The sequence below is a fragment of the Mytilus galloprovincialis genome, chromosome 7 (genome assembly GCF_965363235.1).
Source record: "Mytilus galloprovincialis chromosome 7, xbMytGall1.hap1.1, whole genome shotgun sequence".
NCBI classification, from domain to species: Eukaryota; Metazoa; Mollusca; class Bivalvia; order Mytilida; family Mytilidae; genus Mytilus; species Mytilus galloprovincialis.
In genome coordinates, this window is record NC_134844.1 from 87,222,840 (window position 1) to 87,234,070 (window position 11,231).

The window sequence follows — 11,231 nt, forward strand, 5'->3', positions numbered from 1 at the left end:
TTTTTTTTCTTTTTAGTAATGATATGTATGGCCCGCAACGAAGTTGTAGGTGCTATATAGCTATACCCTTGTTCGAAATTCCGTAATTCCGAAAATCCGAAATTCCATAATACCGAAATTCCGTCATTCTGAAATTCCGTAATTTCGGAATTTCGTCATTCCGTTACAAACCATTATACGAAGTTTTTTTAAGCGCCTTCAGATATTGGGCTGATTTTTGTTATGTGAGTTAACCATGATGAGTTACAGATCAAGCAACATTTTCCAAATGATAAGTTCATGTAAGCGTACATTTTGTTACAGATACAAAATTTTAGTGATATTGATCCTTAAACATTAAGCTGGTCATGAACTAAGTTTGTGAATTATGTTTGCGGTTCTTTTGACATGCATTGTGACGTGTCGTCGTATTAATTTTATATTAGAAAACTATAGCAGTTATATTAGAAAAGTATCGCATTCATAAATTTTTGATATTAAAAAAATATCGCTATGATATAAGACAAACATCGCATTGATATTAACCCAACCATAGAGCAGACAACAGCCGAAGGCCACCAATTGGTCTCCAATGTAGCAAGAAACTCCCGCAACCCAAGGCGTCTTTCAGCTGGTCCCTAAATATGCTTTATAAATATAGTTAGCTTCCTTTTGCCAGTGTAATTTCCGGGAAATAAATCTTAATTATAAACCGTTCGTGCCACGGTTTGACGATAGCACAATCGAATACACAATGGCGTTTGTTATGAAGGGGAAAAATATTTTGATGAAATTAAAACCAAGTTCTGGCTAAAAATCTTTAAAAAAATGGCCGCGGGGGAAGGAAAATCGCTTCCCATACAAAATTATTTTTTACAACATATTGTATTTGGCCAAACTTTTAGGAACTTTTGGTCCTCAATGCACTTCAACTTCGTACTTTATTGTACCTTTTCATTTTGTAGCTTAGAACGTCACTGATAAGTCTTTTGTAGACGGAACGTTCGTCTGCCGTAAATACAAAATTTCAATCCTGGTTTCTATGAGGAGTTTATTTTCAAAACATTCATACATAACACATAAAATTAAATTTACTTCTTTCACTTGAATTTTTTTCCGTTATTTTCATTTTATTGCTTAATATTGTTTCTTAGAATATATACATATATTTAATTGTTTAGCTGCAACAGGTAGCAAGCAGGTGCATTAACCTTGAAGATATTTAAGGTTTAACAATGTATTTATCATACGTCAAACACATGAACTTGCTTATATACAACTTAACTTTAATTACGTGATAAGAAAACAAGATATTTATCATCTTTTAACAACAATTGAATACATTTCTTGTATATACGCCGTTTATATCCTGTTAGAATATTTATAGGCAAATACAATTGAAAATATTTATGATAATGTAACTTAACAATTTCCTGCAATTTTTCATGCATTTGGCGGTATTGTCGCTTAAAAATCAGAAGCGGATTTAAGCGGCTGGGGATCTTATGGAGATATGTATATAGTAAGGTTTATTAGACATAAGAAGATACGGTATGAGTACCAATGATACAACTCTCCATCTAAGTCACAATTTTTAAAAGTAAACCATTATTGGTCATAGTATGGCAGTTACACGGAGCATAGGGTCACATCAAACAGAAAAAAGTAAAATCACAAAAAAAACTGAACTCCGAGGATAATTCAAAACGGGAACTCACTAATGAGGGCCCTCATGGGGTTTTTGATTATGTGATTACTTGGCCGTTTTTTTAATGATTATTTGATTATTAAGCCAAATATTTCATGATTATTTGATTACCTAGGACTGTATTTTTAGTTTATGATTATTTGATTACTAAAGATAAGCAAATATTTAATGATTATGTGATTATATTGGCAAAAAAATGGTGATTATGTGATTACTAGGACCCCCCCCCCATGAAGGGCCTCACTAATCAAATGGCAAAATCAAAAGCTCAAACACATCAAACGAATGGATAACAACTGTCATATTTCTGGTACTAATGAAGAAAACTGTGGATTAAACCAGGTTTTACAGATAGCTTAACCTATAACATCAGTGACACTCGCATCAAATTACATTATATTGACAACGATGGGTGAACAAAACAAACAGACATTAAAGGTAAAAATGTCAAAATAGGGGTACAGTGATCAATCTTTAAAGGGCCCCAACAATGACTATTGTGAAACCATTCAAACAGGAAAACCAAAGTATTATCAATAAAGATAAAAACAGAAACAAGAATCACTAAACAACAGGTTCCTGACTTAGGACTGGTGAAAATCAATGCAGTGGATTTATACGTTTAAAAGGCGCTTAGCTTTACCTAAACAAAAATTATAATGTAACATCACAACATAGAACGACACACTATAACATATCAATGGAGATGGCTTAACTCAATAAAAAAAAGACTATCAGAAAAAAAACGACACTGAAAGATTAATTTCATATATGACAGAATGCAAATATAAAATTAATGAAAAGGGAGTTACATGTAAAACAATATCAAAAAGTCATTGATTTTTTAATCCCGCAAGTTTTTTGCGCTTGTAACAAGCCAGGAACCTCTAGCGTATGTTAGTTTTGTATATTTTTAAATATAAGTTCAAATATATGTTTTGAAGTTTAGTATGTCCCGCCTCCGGGTGAGGGATTTTCTCACAGTTTGAAGACCCGTTGATTGGCTGTTTTCTCTTTGACACAAACCCCATTTCCATACTCAACTATAACCTTGGATAAAATACCATTAAATAAAATAATCTACACAGGTAAAAACAAAAATGATTTTGTTGTTAGGAGAACACGGGGAACGGGAATATATTTTTAAAAATGCATTATATGTGCTGTTCATAGTACGAGAACAGAAGTGAAAATCTATTGTCATACTAAAATCTTATTTTAAAATTTTCTTTAACAATAAGTCACATTGCATCATCTTTTTGTACACCGATATATATATACTATATAAGAAGATGTGGTTTGAGTGCCAATGAGACAAAAATATAAAACATCACGTTTAATAATTTATTGCGTCCGAAGCGCTTTTCTGGATTTACCTTCATCAGGAACGCTCAAAGCCAAACATGTGAAATCCGAAGATGTATAAGTACCGAGCTATATGTTAAAAATACCTAAAATAAATAGCCAAATTCATCTAAAGCCAACTTTGCCTGAGGAAGTTAACTTAGTAAACCTTAGTTTCATAATCATTTCAAAATTTATAAACGGACACTCTCCATTCCAGAAGTAAATCATCATAAGTCAAAGTACCATATAACAATTATCCATGTTGTTTAAATAACCATTTCCCAATTTGATTATGTTTGATAAGTTTCATTAAATATTCAAACATAACTCGTTTATCTTCATGATAGAAAATAATCAAAATTCAAAGTGAAAAAAACCTGATCCGTTATCTAAGGGTTATAATCAGGAGTACTATTTTGCACTCACAAATTTTTTTGTTAATACGTAAATCTCTTTACATCCGCAATAAGTTATGATTAATTTCACAGAGTTACATAGTTACATATATACTATGCACACCTGTAATAAAAATCCCCTATATTTTCACAATACATGTAAAAGCTACTTGTACCAGTCTATTTGTATCTTGTGGTTAAGTCCTTGAACTCTCCAAGAACAGATTTTACATAAAAAATGTTCCGGTTTCTAGATAATAAACAGTAAAAAATTCCAAAGTTTGTATTATGCTACAATTGTCATAAATCATAAAGCTTGTCCCCGTCACTTGTGTGTCCGGATCATGTAATATTATTGTTTGTATTTGCATAACAATGTTTTGGGTAGAGACACGAATTTACTCGAACATGTTGAAGTTACGAAACAAATCTTTTTTCCAAGAATATGGTCGGTCATATTTTGGTCAACTAAATGGACAAGGACCACAGCTATTTTTTTTAGCTCTTGGTATATAAATCGTTACAATTTGAGATTTCTGGATTAGTTTTGCCATTCGGAAACAAGGTAAAGTATTAATGCAATTTATTTTGCTTTAAATTATTATTTCATTGCTTTTTAAACCAAGTCTTTAAAAAATAATCTTAAAACTTGCATAAAAAAGTACATTTAAAAAAAGTTTTTTTAGTAGATATAACAATTTATGAAAGCTACATTTTGAACAGATATATCATGTTATGGAGGGGTATTTGCGAAAAATACAAGTCGAGGGACTTAAATTTCCCGAGCCGCTAGGCAAGGGAAATTTTGTCCCAAGACTTGTATTTTTTTTCAAATACCCCTCCATAACATGATATATCTGTTTAATTACACCGAATGAATTTTAATTTAAACTCTCTGTACTAGGAAAAGGAAATATTTATTTGAGGACAAGTACTATCATAAAATATACCGCGGGAACTATACATGTACTTATACGCGTTCGCGCTGTCTTTATGTAACGTCATATCCGAAAAAAATGTCGGGAAAATGCTCGCGAGGGTAAAAAAGGAATATCCAAAATGGCAAATACCATGGTATTTGAGGCATATTCACCGGCAGTGGTGAAAAACAGTCAGATTCGTTTGAAATGAGGAAGAAATGTTAGAATATGCGAAAAATACACTGGCTATCAGCCAATCAAAAGCTGGCATTCTTATATAAGGTGTAATTATATGTATAATCTGCTTAGTTATCTGAATATATCATTATTATAGAGAGTTGTTGTTCCAAAACAACTGATTGCACTATAACGAAATGATAATTGTTGTATTTAAAAGCAAATATATTACACTTCATTTCAGTTCAAGAACATCTGAATAACAATTCTATGTTGAGTTATTATTGATATGTTCATAACTATAAATTAACTGTTAACAAAACTTAGAATTTTTGAAAAACTAAGGCTCAGGAATAGATTACCTTAGCTGTATTTACTGATGAGTCTTTTTTTAGACGAAACGCGCGTCTGGCGTAAATATAAAATGTTGATCCTGGTATCTATAATGAGTTTATTTACTGCATTTTTTATTTGGTTAACAATAATAGATGCATTTTATACATGATCTATAATATGTTATCACTGATCTAGTGCATATTTTTGTTTGTGGGCCAGCAGACGCACGACGTGCAGGATTTTTCGCTGTTTTATATACCCATTTGTGTCCTTCGGTTGTTTTCTCTTTGATGCATTCTCCATTGCCAATCTTTATGTTGATAAAATGATCTTTCTTACGAGGAAGTAGGATCGTTACTAGTAACAAAACCTGTACACATTAAAAACATTATATATGCATAAAAAGTGTTTATAACAAAACCAATTTTTAAAAAGGAAATATGTAATATAAGTATTTATTAATATTTCGGAAAAGGTAATTCCGTCATCAGTATGTTAATGATGATGTAAAACCATTTGTAAGGGCGTAAAGGAAGGTATTTAGCAAACTTTATCAGCAAAGATTAATGTGAGCATTTGGGTAGCCAGTTCTCTAGCTTAAAGACGAGGGACGAAAGATACCAGAGGGACAGTTAAACACAAAAATCGATAATAAATTGACAACACCATTGATAAAAATGAAAAAAACAGACAAACAATAGAACACATGACACAACATAGAAAACTAAAGAATAAACAACAAGAACCCCACCAAAAAACAAGGGGACATCTTAGTTGCTTTGGAAGGGTAAGCAGATCCTGCTCCACTGTGACATCCGGAAGGGTAAGCAGATCCTGCTCCACTGTGACGTCCGAAAGGGTAAGCAGATCCTGCTCCACTATGACGTAAGTTAATGTCAGTGCACTTCATACAATCTTCAATAAAAAATGTTTCTCAAGTATATGATCAAAACATATATAACATATCAAATTAAAATGACAACATCACAGTTGAAAAATCAATTAATGCCATAGAAATCGTCGTTATGAGATTTTTTTTCTCATTTTTTGCAGACAATGAGGTCTTATTACCTTTTAATGGTATTTATTCCGGCGTCAGCACTCATTGTCGAAGATGTTTTCCCACCAAGTTTAGCAGAATGTTACTCTGGACAAGTTGACAAAAACACCACTCCATATGATGTTCAAACGAGCTGTTTGGAAAAATTTTTGGGTCATATGTACAAAAATACTAGCTCAATAGATTTAGGGAAGGATGCATTTGACTGGTTCGATTCGCTCGGCAGAAAATTACACATTCGACTGAGAAGACAATCACGTTACAGTTTGCGCGTGAGGAAGGAAATAAGAACATTAAGTCAAACTGAATTAATCAATTTTTTTGACGCAGTAAATGCCCTGAAAAATGACAAGGTAAGTTTATTCGTAACTATGGTAACGATTAGAAATTTGGACTTTTTTTGTAATGTATTGTCTGTCCAACTTATTTGATAAATTTTATAACTAGATAGTTTCTGACGAATTTATTTCGAAATCAGGGCAAAATAAATCTTTAACAAATTTTATAGACGTCTGTCTAATATTGAAAAAGGGGACGCGTTTTGGTTATTAAATATAATTGTAAAAGGGGACCTCGTTTGCCAGGAGGTCTAAATAATTCTAATCACTGACCAGTGAACACTCTGGTTGTCAACTCCGATCTTAATTGACTAGTCAGTTTTCCTATCGAAGGTCAGTGCTTTTTCCCGGCACTCCAGTTTCATCCACTGATAAACACTCATCGCCGCTAAATATGTCCAGTATTATTTTTGCAAATGTTTACATCAAATTTTATTGGCGTAGAAAATAATTTTTACAGTAATATTTTTCATTAATCAATTTTTAATGCATTTATTTATAAGATTTTTACCCAATTTTATAGTATTTTATATTTCATAGTTAATACATATCTTTTTTAAACTAAGAATTATTTATATTTTAAGCTACTTGTTCCATTTTGATATAACTTTTATGAGATTATTTACAAGTTTAAATAGTATATTTTTTGTATATATTTTGGTTTTAAGGATCAGTGTCTCATAAGTCATTTTTTTGGGGTGGATATTGATTGTTGTTTGTATGTATATGAATATTGTATGAATGCCTTGTTTCAAACAATATGTGACACTATAATAAACAATTTTCAATCAATCAAAGTAAGACAAATAACACAGTATATATATCGTCAGTTGTACTTTCAATGTTTTTAATTATTCGTATTGTTAAATTATCGTCTAATTATGATCTAAACCCAAATTTTCCATATGTTTATTTATAGTTTTACGATCATAAAATATTGTCATTAATTGGAGTTATAAGTACATTTTGTTCATTAAACATCGGCTTCGTACTGTTTGTATTTCGGTTTTAGCTTGTAACCCGGATTTTTTTTTATCAAATCGATTGATGACTTTCTAAAAGCGGTATACTACTGTTGTCTTTATTTATTTCGTTTAATGCATAATTGAGGTCAGTGACAGTTATATATATCTTACTCAGAATGCAATTTTTTCAATTACTAATCAATGGCATATTTTCAGAGTGTCAAACCGAACAAATATGATTCGTTTGCAATAATGCACCAAGGAGACGTCGGAGCATCTGCACATGATGGTCCAAACTTTGTTAGCTGGCATAGATATTTCCTAGTATTGTAAGTTGCACTTTCTTTTTGTACAGAAAATAAGTCAATAATAATGGATTATATAACCATATCACAAGCGTTTATGCATGCACGAAAAGAGATACAACATAGCATAGCAGAGATCACAACTTTTACTAGTGGAATAAAAAAAGGGAAGTGTATATTATTCAAATGAAGAAAAAAAACACTAAACTTATTCTTGTGATCTGCGTTTTCATCATTGCAAGTATGTGTTTTATTCAGTAGTTGCTCTAAATATCTCAGTACTTATACTTATGATATATTCTTGTTTAATGCATAGGGTAATCTCTAATTTAGATGTACGTATAATGAATGTTTAATGGATAGACAAGCATAGAAGATTAATTGTTTAAATTTCCTTTAATGAGTCTAGAAAGTATGATATTACAATATGAAATACAAGTCTTTATCTTGTGTGATAACTATTTTGTTGCAACTTTCACCAAAATAATGACAATAAACATGAAACACTATACAGCTATATTCAAATGACTTTATATGTTACTAACTCATTAGTTTCTTTAAATCTTGTTATACTAATGAAATACTCTAATATTATTATTCCTATAAAACAGATTCGAAAATGCTCTTCGGGAAAAAAATAGCAGAGTTACTCTTCCTTACTGGGATTCAAGAGCAGATTACCTGATGACAAACAAGGAGGATTCTATTTTATTTACTGAATTCTTTCTGGGGAATGCCAAAGGCGTTGTGTATACAGGTCCATTTGCATTTTGGTCAACGCCAACAAACCCGAGTACGTTGTTGAGACGAGAAATCGGAGTAGTAGGCTCTCCAGTTCATCCAGAGAGGTTAAAAACAGTGTTTACAAAAAAATATCATCGGGAAATTCTTAGGACAAGTACTCCAGATAGTAGTTATGCCAATTTAGAGTCTCACCATGATAATGTTCACAGGTGGGTCGGAGGAAACACTGGACAGATGTCGAGCATAATATTTAGTCCAATGGATCCAGTTTTCTGGCTTCTGCATTGCTTTGTAGATTACCTTTGGGAACAATTTAGAGAAAATCAAAAGAAATTAGGAATAAATTCAGAAACAGACTACCCAGCAACCACTATAACAGCACATAAGCCAAATAGACTTATGGATAATTTAAAACCACCAAAGAAGAATATTGATGGGTATAGTAATTCATTTACCAGGCAAATTTACAGGTATGCAGATGCTCCAACTTGTGATAACAATTGCGGAAAAGCGTTTAGGGGATTTCTGTACTGTGATAGAAGTAAAAAAGGATGTGTTTCCGGATCGAGGTTCGATTTCATTAAATTTGGAGGATTTAGTCACGTGACAAACTATTACCCGTCAAAGGGAAAAGGTAGAAAGACACAGATTCCTCTATCTATGTCTAAGTTACAATCTGCGCCTGCACCATCGATGGCGGCAGATAATAGTATTAGAAGTGGAACTATTTTAGCATTTGAAGGCCCAGAGAACAAAATACTATCTGCAACAGAGTCAGCTCCGAAAAGCACAACATTATTTAGGACCCACTTCGATAATACTGCAGCAAGAGCTCGTAGATCAGCTGATTTCAGTTTAATAGGCAATAGTTTCAAAATTGGCTTTGATATAAATCTTCGTTTAAAACAAGAGATGAAAAACCTCAGTTCTTTGAATAGTGCTTCTTATCAATTCGACAATTTAGCATTTTCCCCAATAGCAATTATAAACAGACACAACAGGTATCGGTACCCAGGACAAGATGGAACTAAAAACCAAAGAACATTTAACATTACATTTCAGACAGAAGGATTCTCCTACAATGGTCGACATATTGACTTTATTTCTATAGATGAACGCACGCACACGTCTGAATCAGTTGGTCTTATTATGTTTGAGAAGCCAGTATCTGGTGAAACGAAAACATACGTTAGGGTCTACGACTCAAACGGTGTAATGTGTCAACCGAGTTGTCTTGTATCAAAATCATCGTATAAGGAGTGTTCGGGAATGATCAAAATTACGTCTGATTATCCTCGTATGTACGTTGATTCATATAATGAGGCGTTTCATTCAGAAATAACACCATTTCTGAAATTTATTTGTGTAAATTAATATTATATTGACCTTATGAAATGTCTTCCTTAATGTCGCTTCAAAGATGTTTTGAAGAAAATTATCAATTTGATCAAATGAAACCTTCAGCAGCAGTAATAAAAAAAAATACAAGATATATACTCTTGCTTAAAGTTTTTATCAAAAAAAGAAAGACAAAAGGACAGGGTTTACATCAGTGATGCAGCAGCACAGCGTCAACATAATTTAGATCTACATCCAGACATCAACTCAAAGTCTCCATCAACAGACAGATGTTAAGGGGGCTCGCGTGTATAACTTTTTCTTGAAATATAGGATTTCGTTATTATTTTCTGTTATTAAACTTTATTCTTTACTAAACGGAAAAAGAAAGTAAAAATACGGGATCACCGTTCATTTAAGCTCACAATCTGCCTTCGAAAGAAGCATGCAATTTTGTTAAGGTACTTTTTTTTAACTAATAAGAGAAAAAAAGGTGATATCGAAATAAAAAAGAATTAAATTACAGAAATCGCTGAAATATTACAATAGTTAAGTTAAATACAGTTTATTTGAAAAATTAATATTAAAGAATATAGGTCACCGATGATTTAAAAAAGAAATTTTAATTTAAATACAAAAAAAAAATGGCATTTTTTCACCAAAGGGAGATCATATGGAGCTTCTCCAATGATATCTGGGGCAAAAAACAATTGATTTTTTTGGTTGATTTTTGTACCATATCATAAAGTAACAACTTATAGTGTAATAAATAAGATTTGTAATGACAAACAAATGTTTCAGTTATTGCTGAATTATTTGTACCCTCGAGCCTCCTTAATACAACGTGTTCAGCTCTAAATCGTTCCGAGTTACAAACAAATACAAATGAAATTAAAAACCAATTGTTCTGAAGGTCTTTCCACTAGTAAAGATCTATTTTGATATTGAAATATGAAAAATCAGTTTAAAATGTTAGTTCCTATGGCTTTATGATGTATTAATATCAATTTAAATCAAAGGTCAAAATCTAGAACGTCATATTAACCTATGACCTTGACCTCAATTTCAAGGTCACAAACCAAGGATCTTAACTCAAAAGACCCTAGGTCATTAATATGTTTGGTTAAAGAGTAATATCACTTTACGGGTAAACCTAAATATAAGATGGGCAAAAACTCCCATTTATTATCTGCGCACCCTTTCACCAAAAATATACAAGTAAGGACATGTCGCAACTAACAATTTATGAAAAATTATTTGTCGATATGGCATACAGTATTTGAAAATCAGTGAAAATAAGCAAAAATCAAAATCAAAATTTAGAACTTGAACTTGACCTTGACCTTTGACCTTGACCTCATTTTCATTTTTTGGACCAAGGACCTCAAATCTGAAGACCCTAGGTCTCTATCACTTATGGTTTACCAGTTAGAAATGCATAATACTTATATCATTTACATAAGGGGAAATAACTCTCATATGGAGGTTCTGGAAAGCTTCAGTCCAAATAAATTGCCTAATCCTGAAGATGTAACGAGCAATTTGGTAAATTAAATTTGTCATAATCTTTTACGGTTGCGAAGGAGTAGTGGCCACAAGAAAAACAGTGTTTGGGGAGA

At 32.0% G+C, this 11,231-nt stretch overlaps 1 protein-coding gene across 1 annotated transcript; it reads left to right on the forward strand.

The window, feature by feature from the left end:
* The first annotated feature begins 3,826 nt into the window (after positions 1 to 3,826).
* On the forward strand, positions 3,827 to 9,768 carry LOC143083925 (tyrosinase-like protein). The gene is made up of 4 exons (XM_076260327.1): positions 3,827 to 3,994; positions 5,916 to 6,275; positions 7,442 to 7,554; positions 8,142 to 9,768. The coding sequence occupies exons 2-4, from the start codon at positions 5,919 to 5,921 to the stop codon at positions 9,646 to 9,648; spliced, it is 1,977 nt and encodes a 658-aa protein (XP_076116442.1). The 5' UTR covers positions 3,827 to 3,994; positions 5,916 to 5,918; the 3' UTR covers positions 9,649 to 9,768.
* The last annotated feature ends 1,463 nt before the right edge of the window (positions 9,769 to 11,231 follow it).

Coding starts and splice junctions, on each gene's coding strand:
- LOC143083925 (XM_076260327.1), top strand. CDS start 5,919: ATGAGGTCTTATTACCTTTTAATGGTATTTATTCCGGCGTCAGCACTC. Junction 6,276..7,441: donor ATGCCCTGAAAAATGACAAG/GTAAGTTTATTC, acceptor GCATATTTTCAG/AGTGTCAAACCGAACAAATA. Junction 7,555..8,141: donor CATAGATATTTCCTAGTATT/GTAAGTTGCACT, acceptor CCTATAAAACAG/ATTCGAAAATGCTCTTCGGG.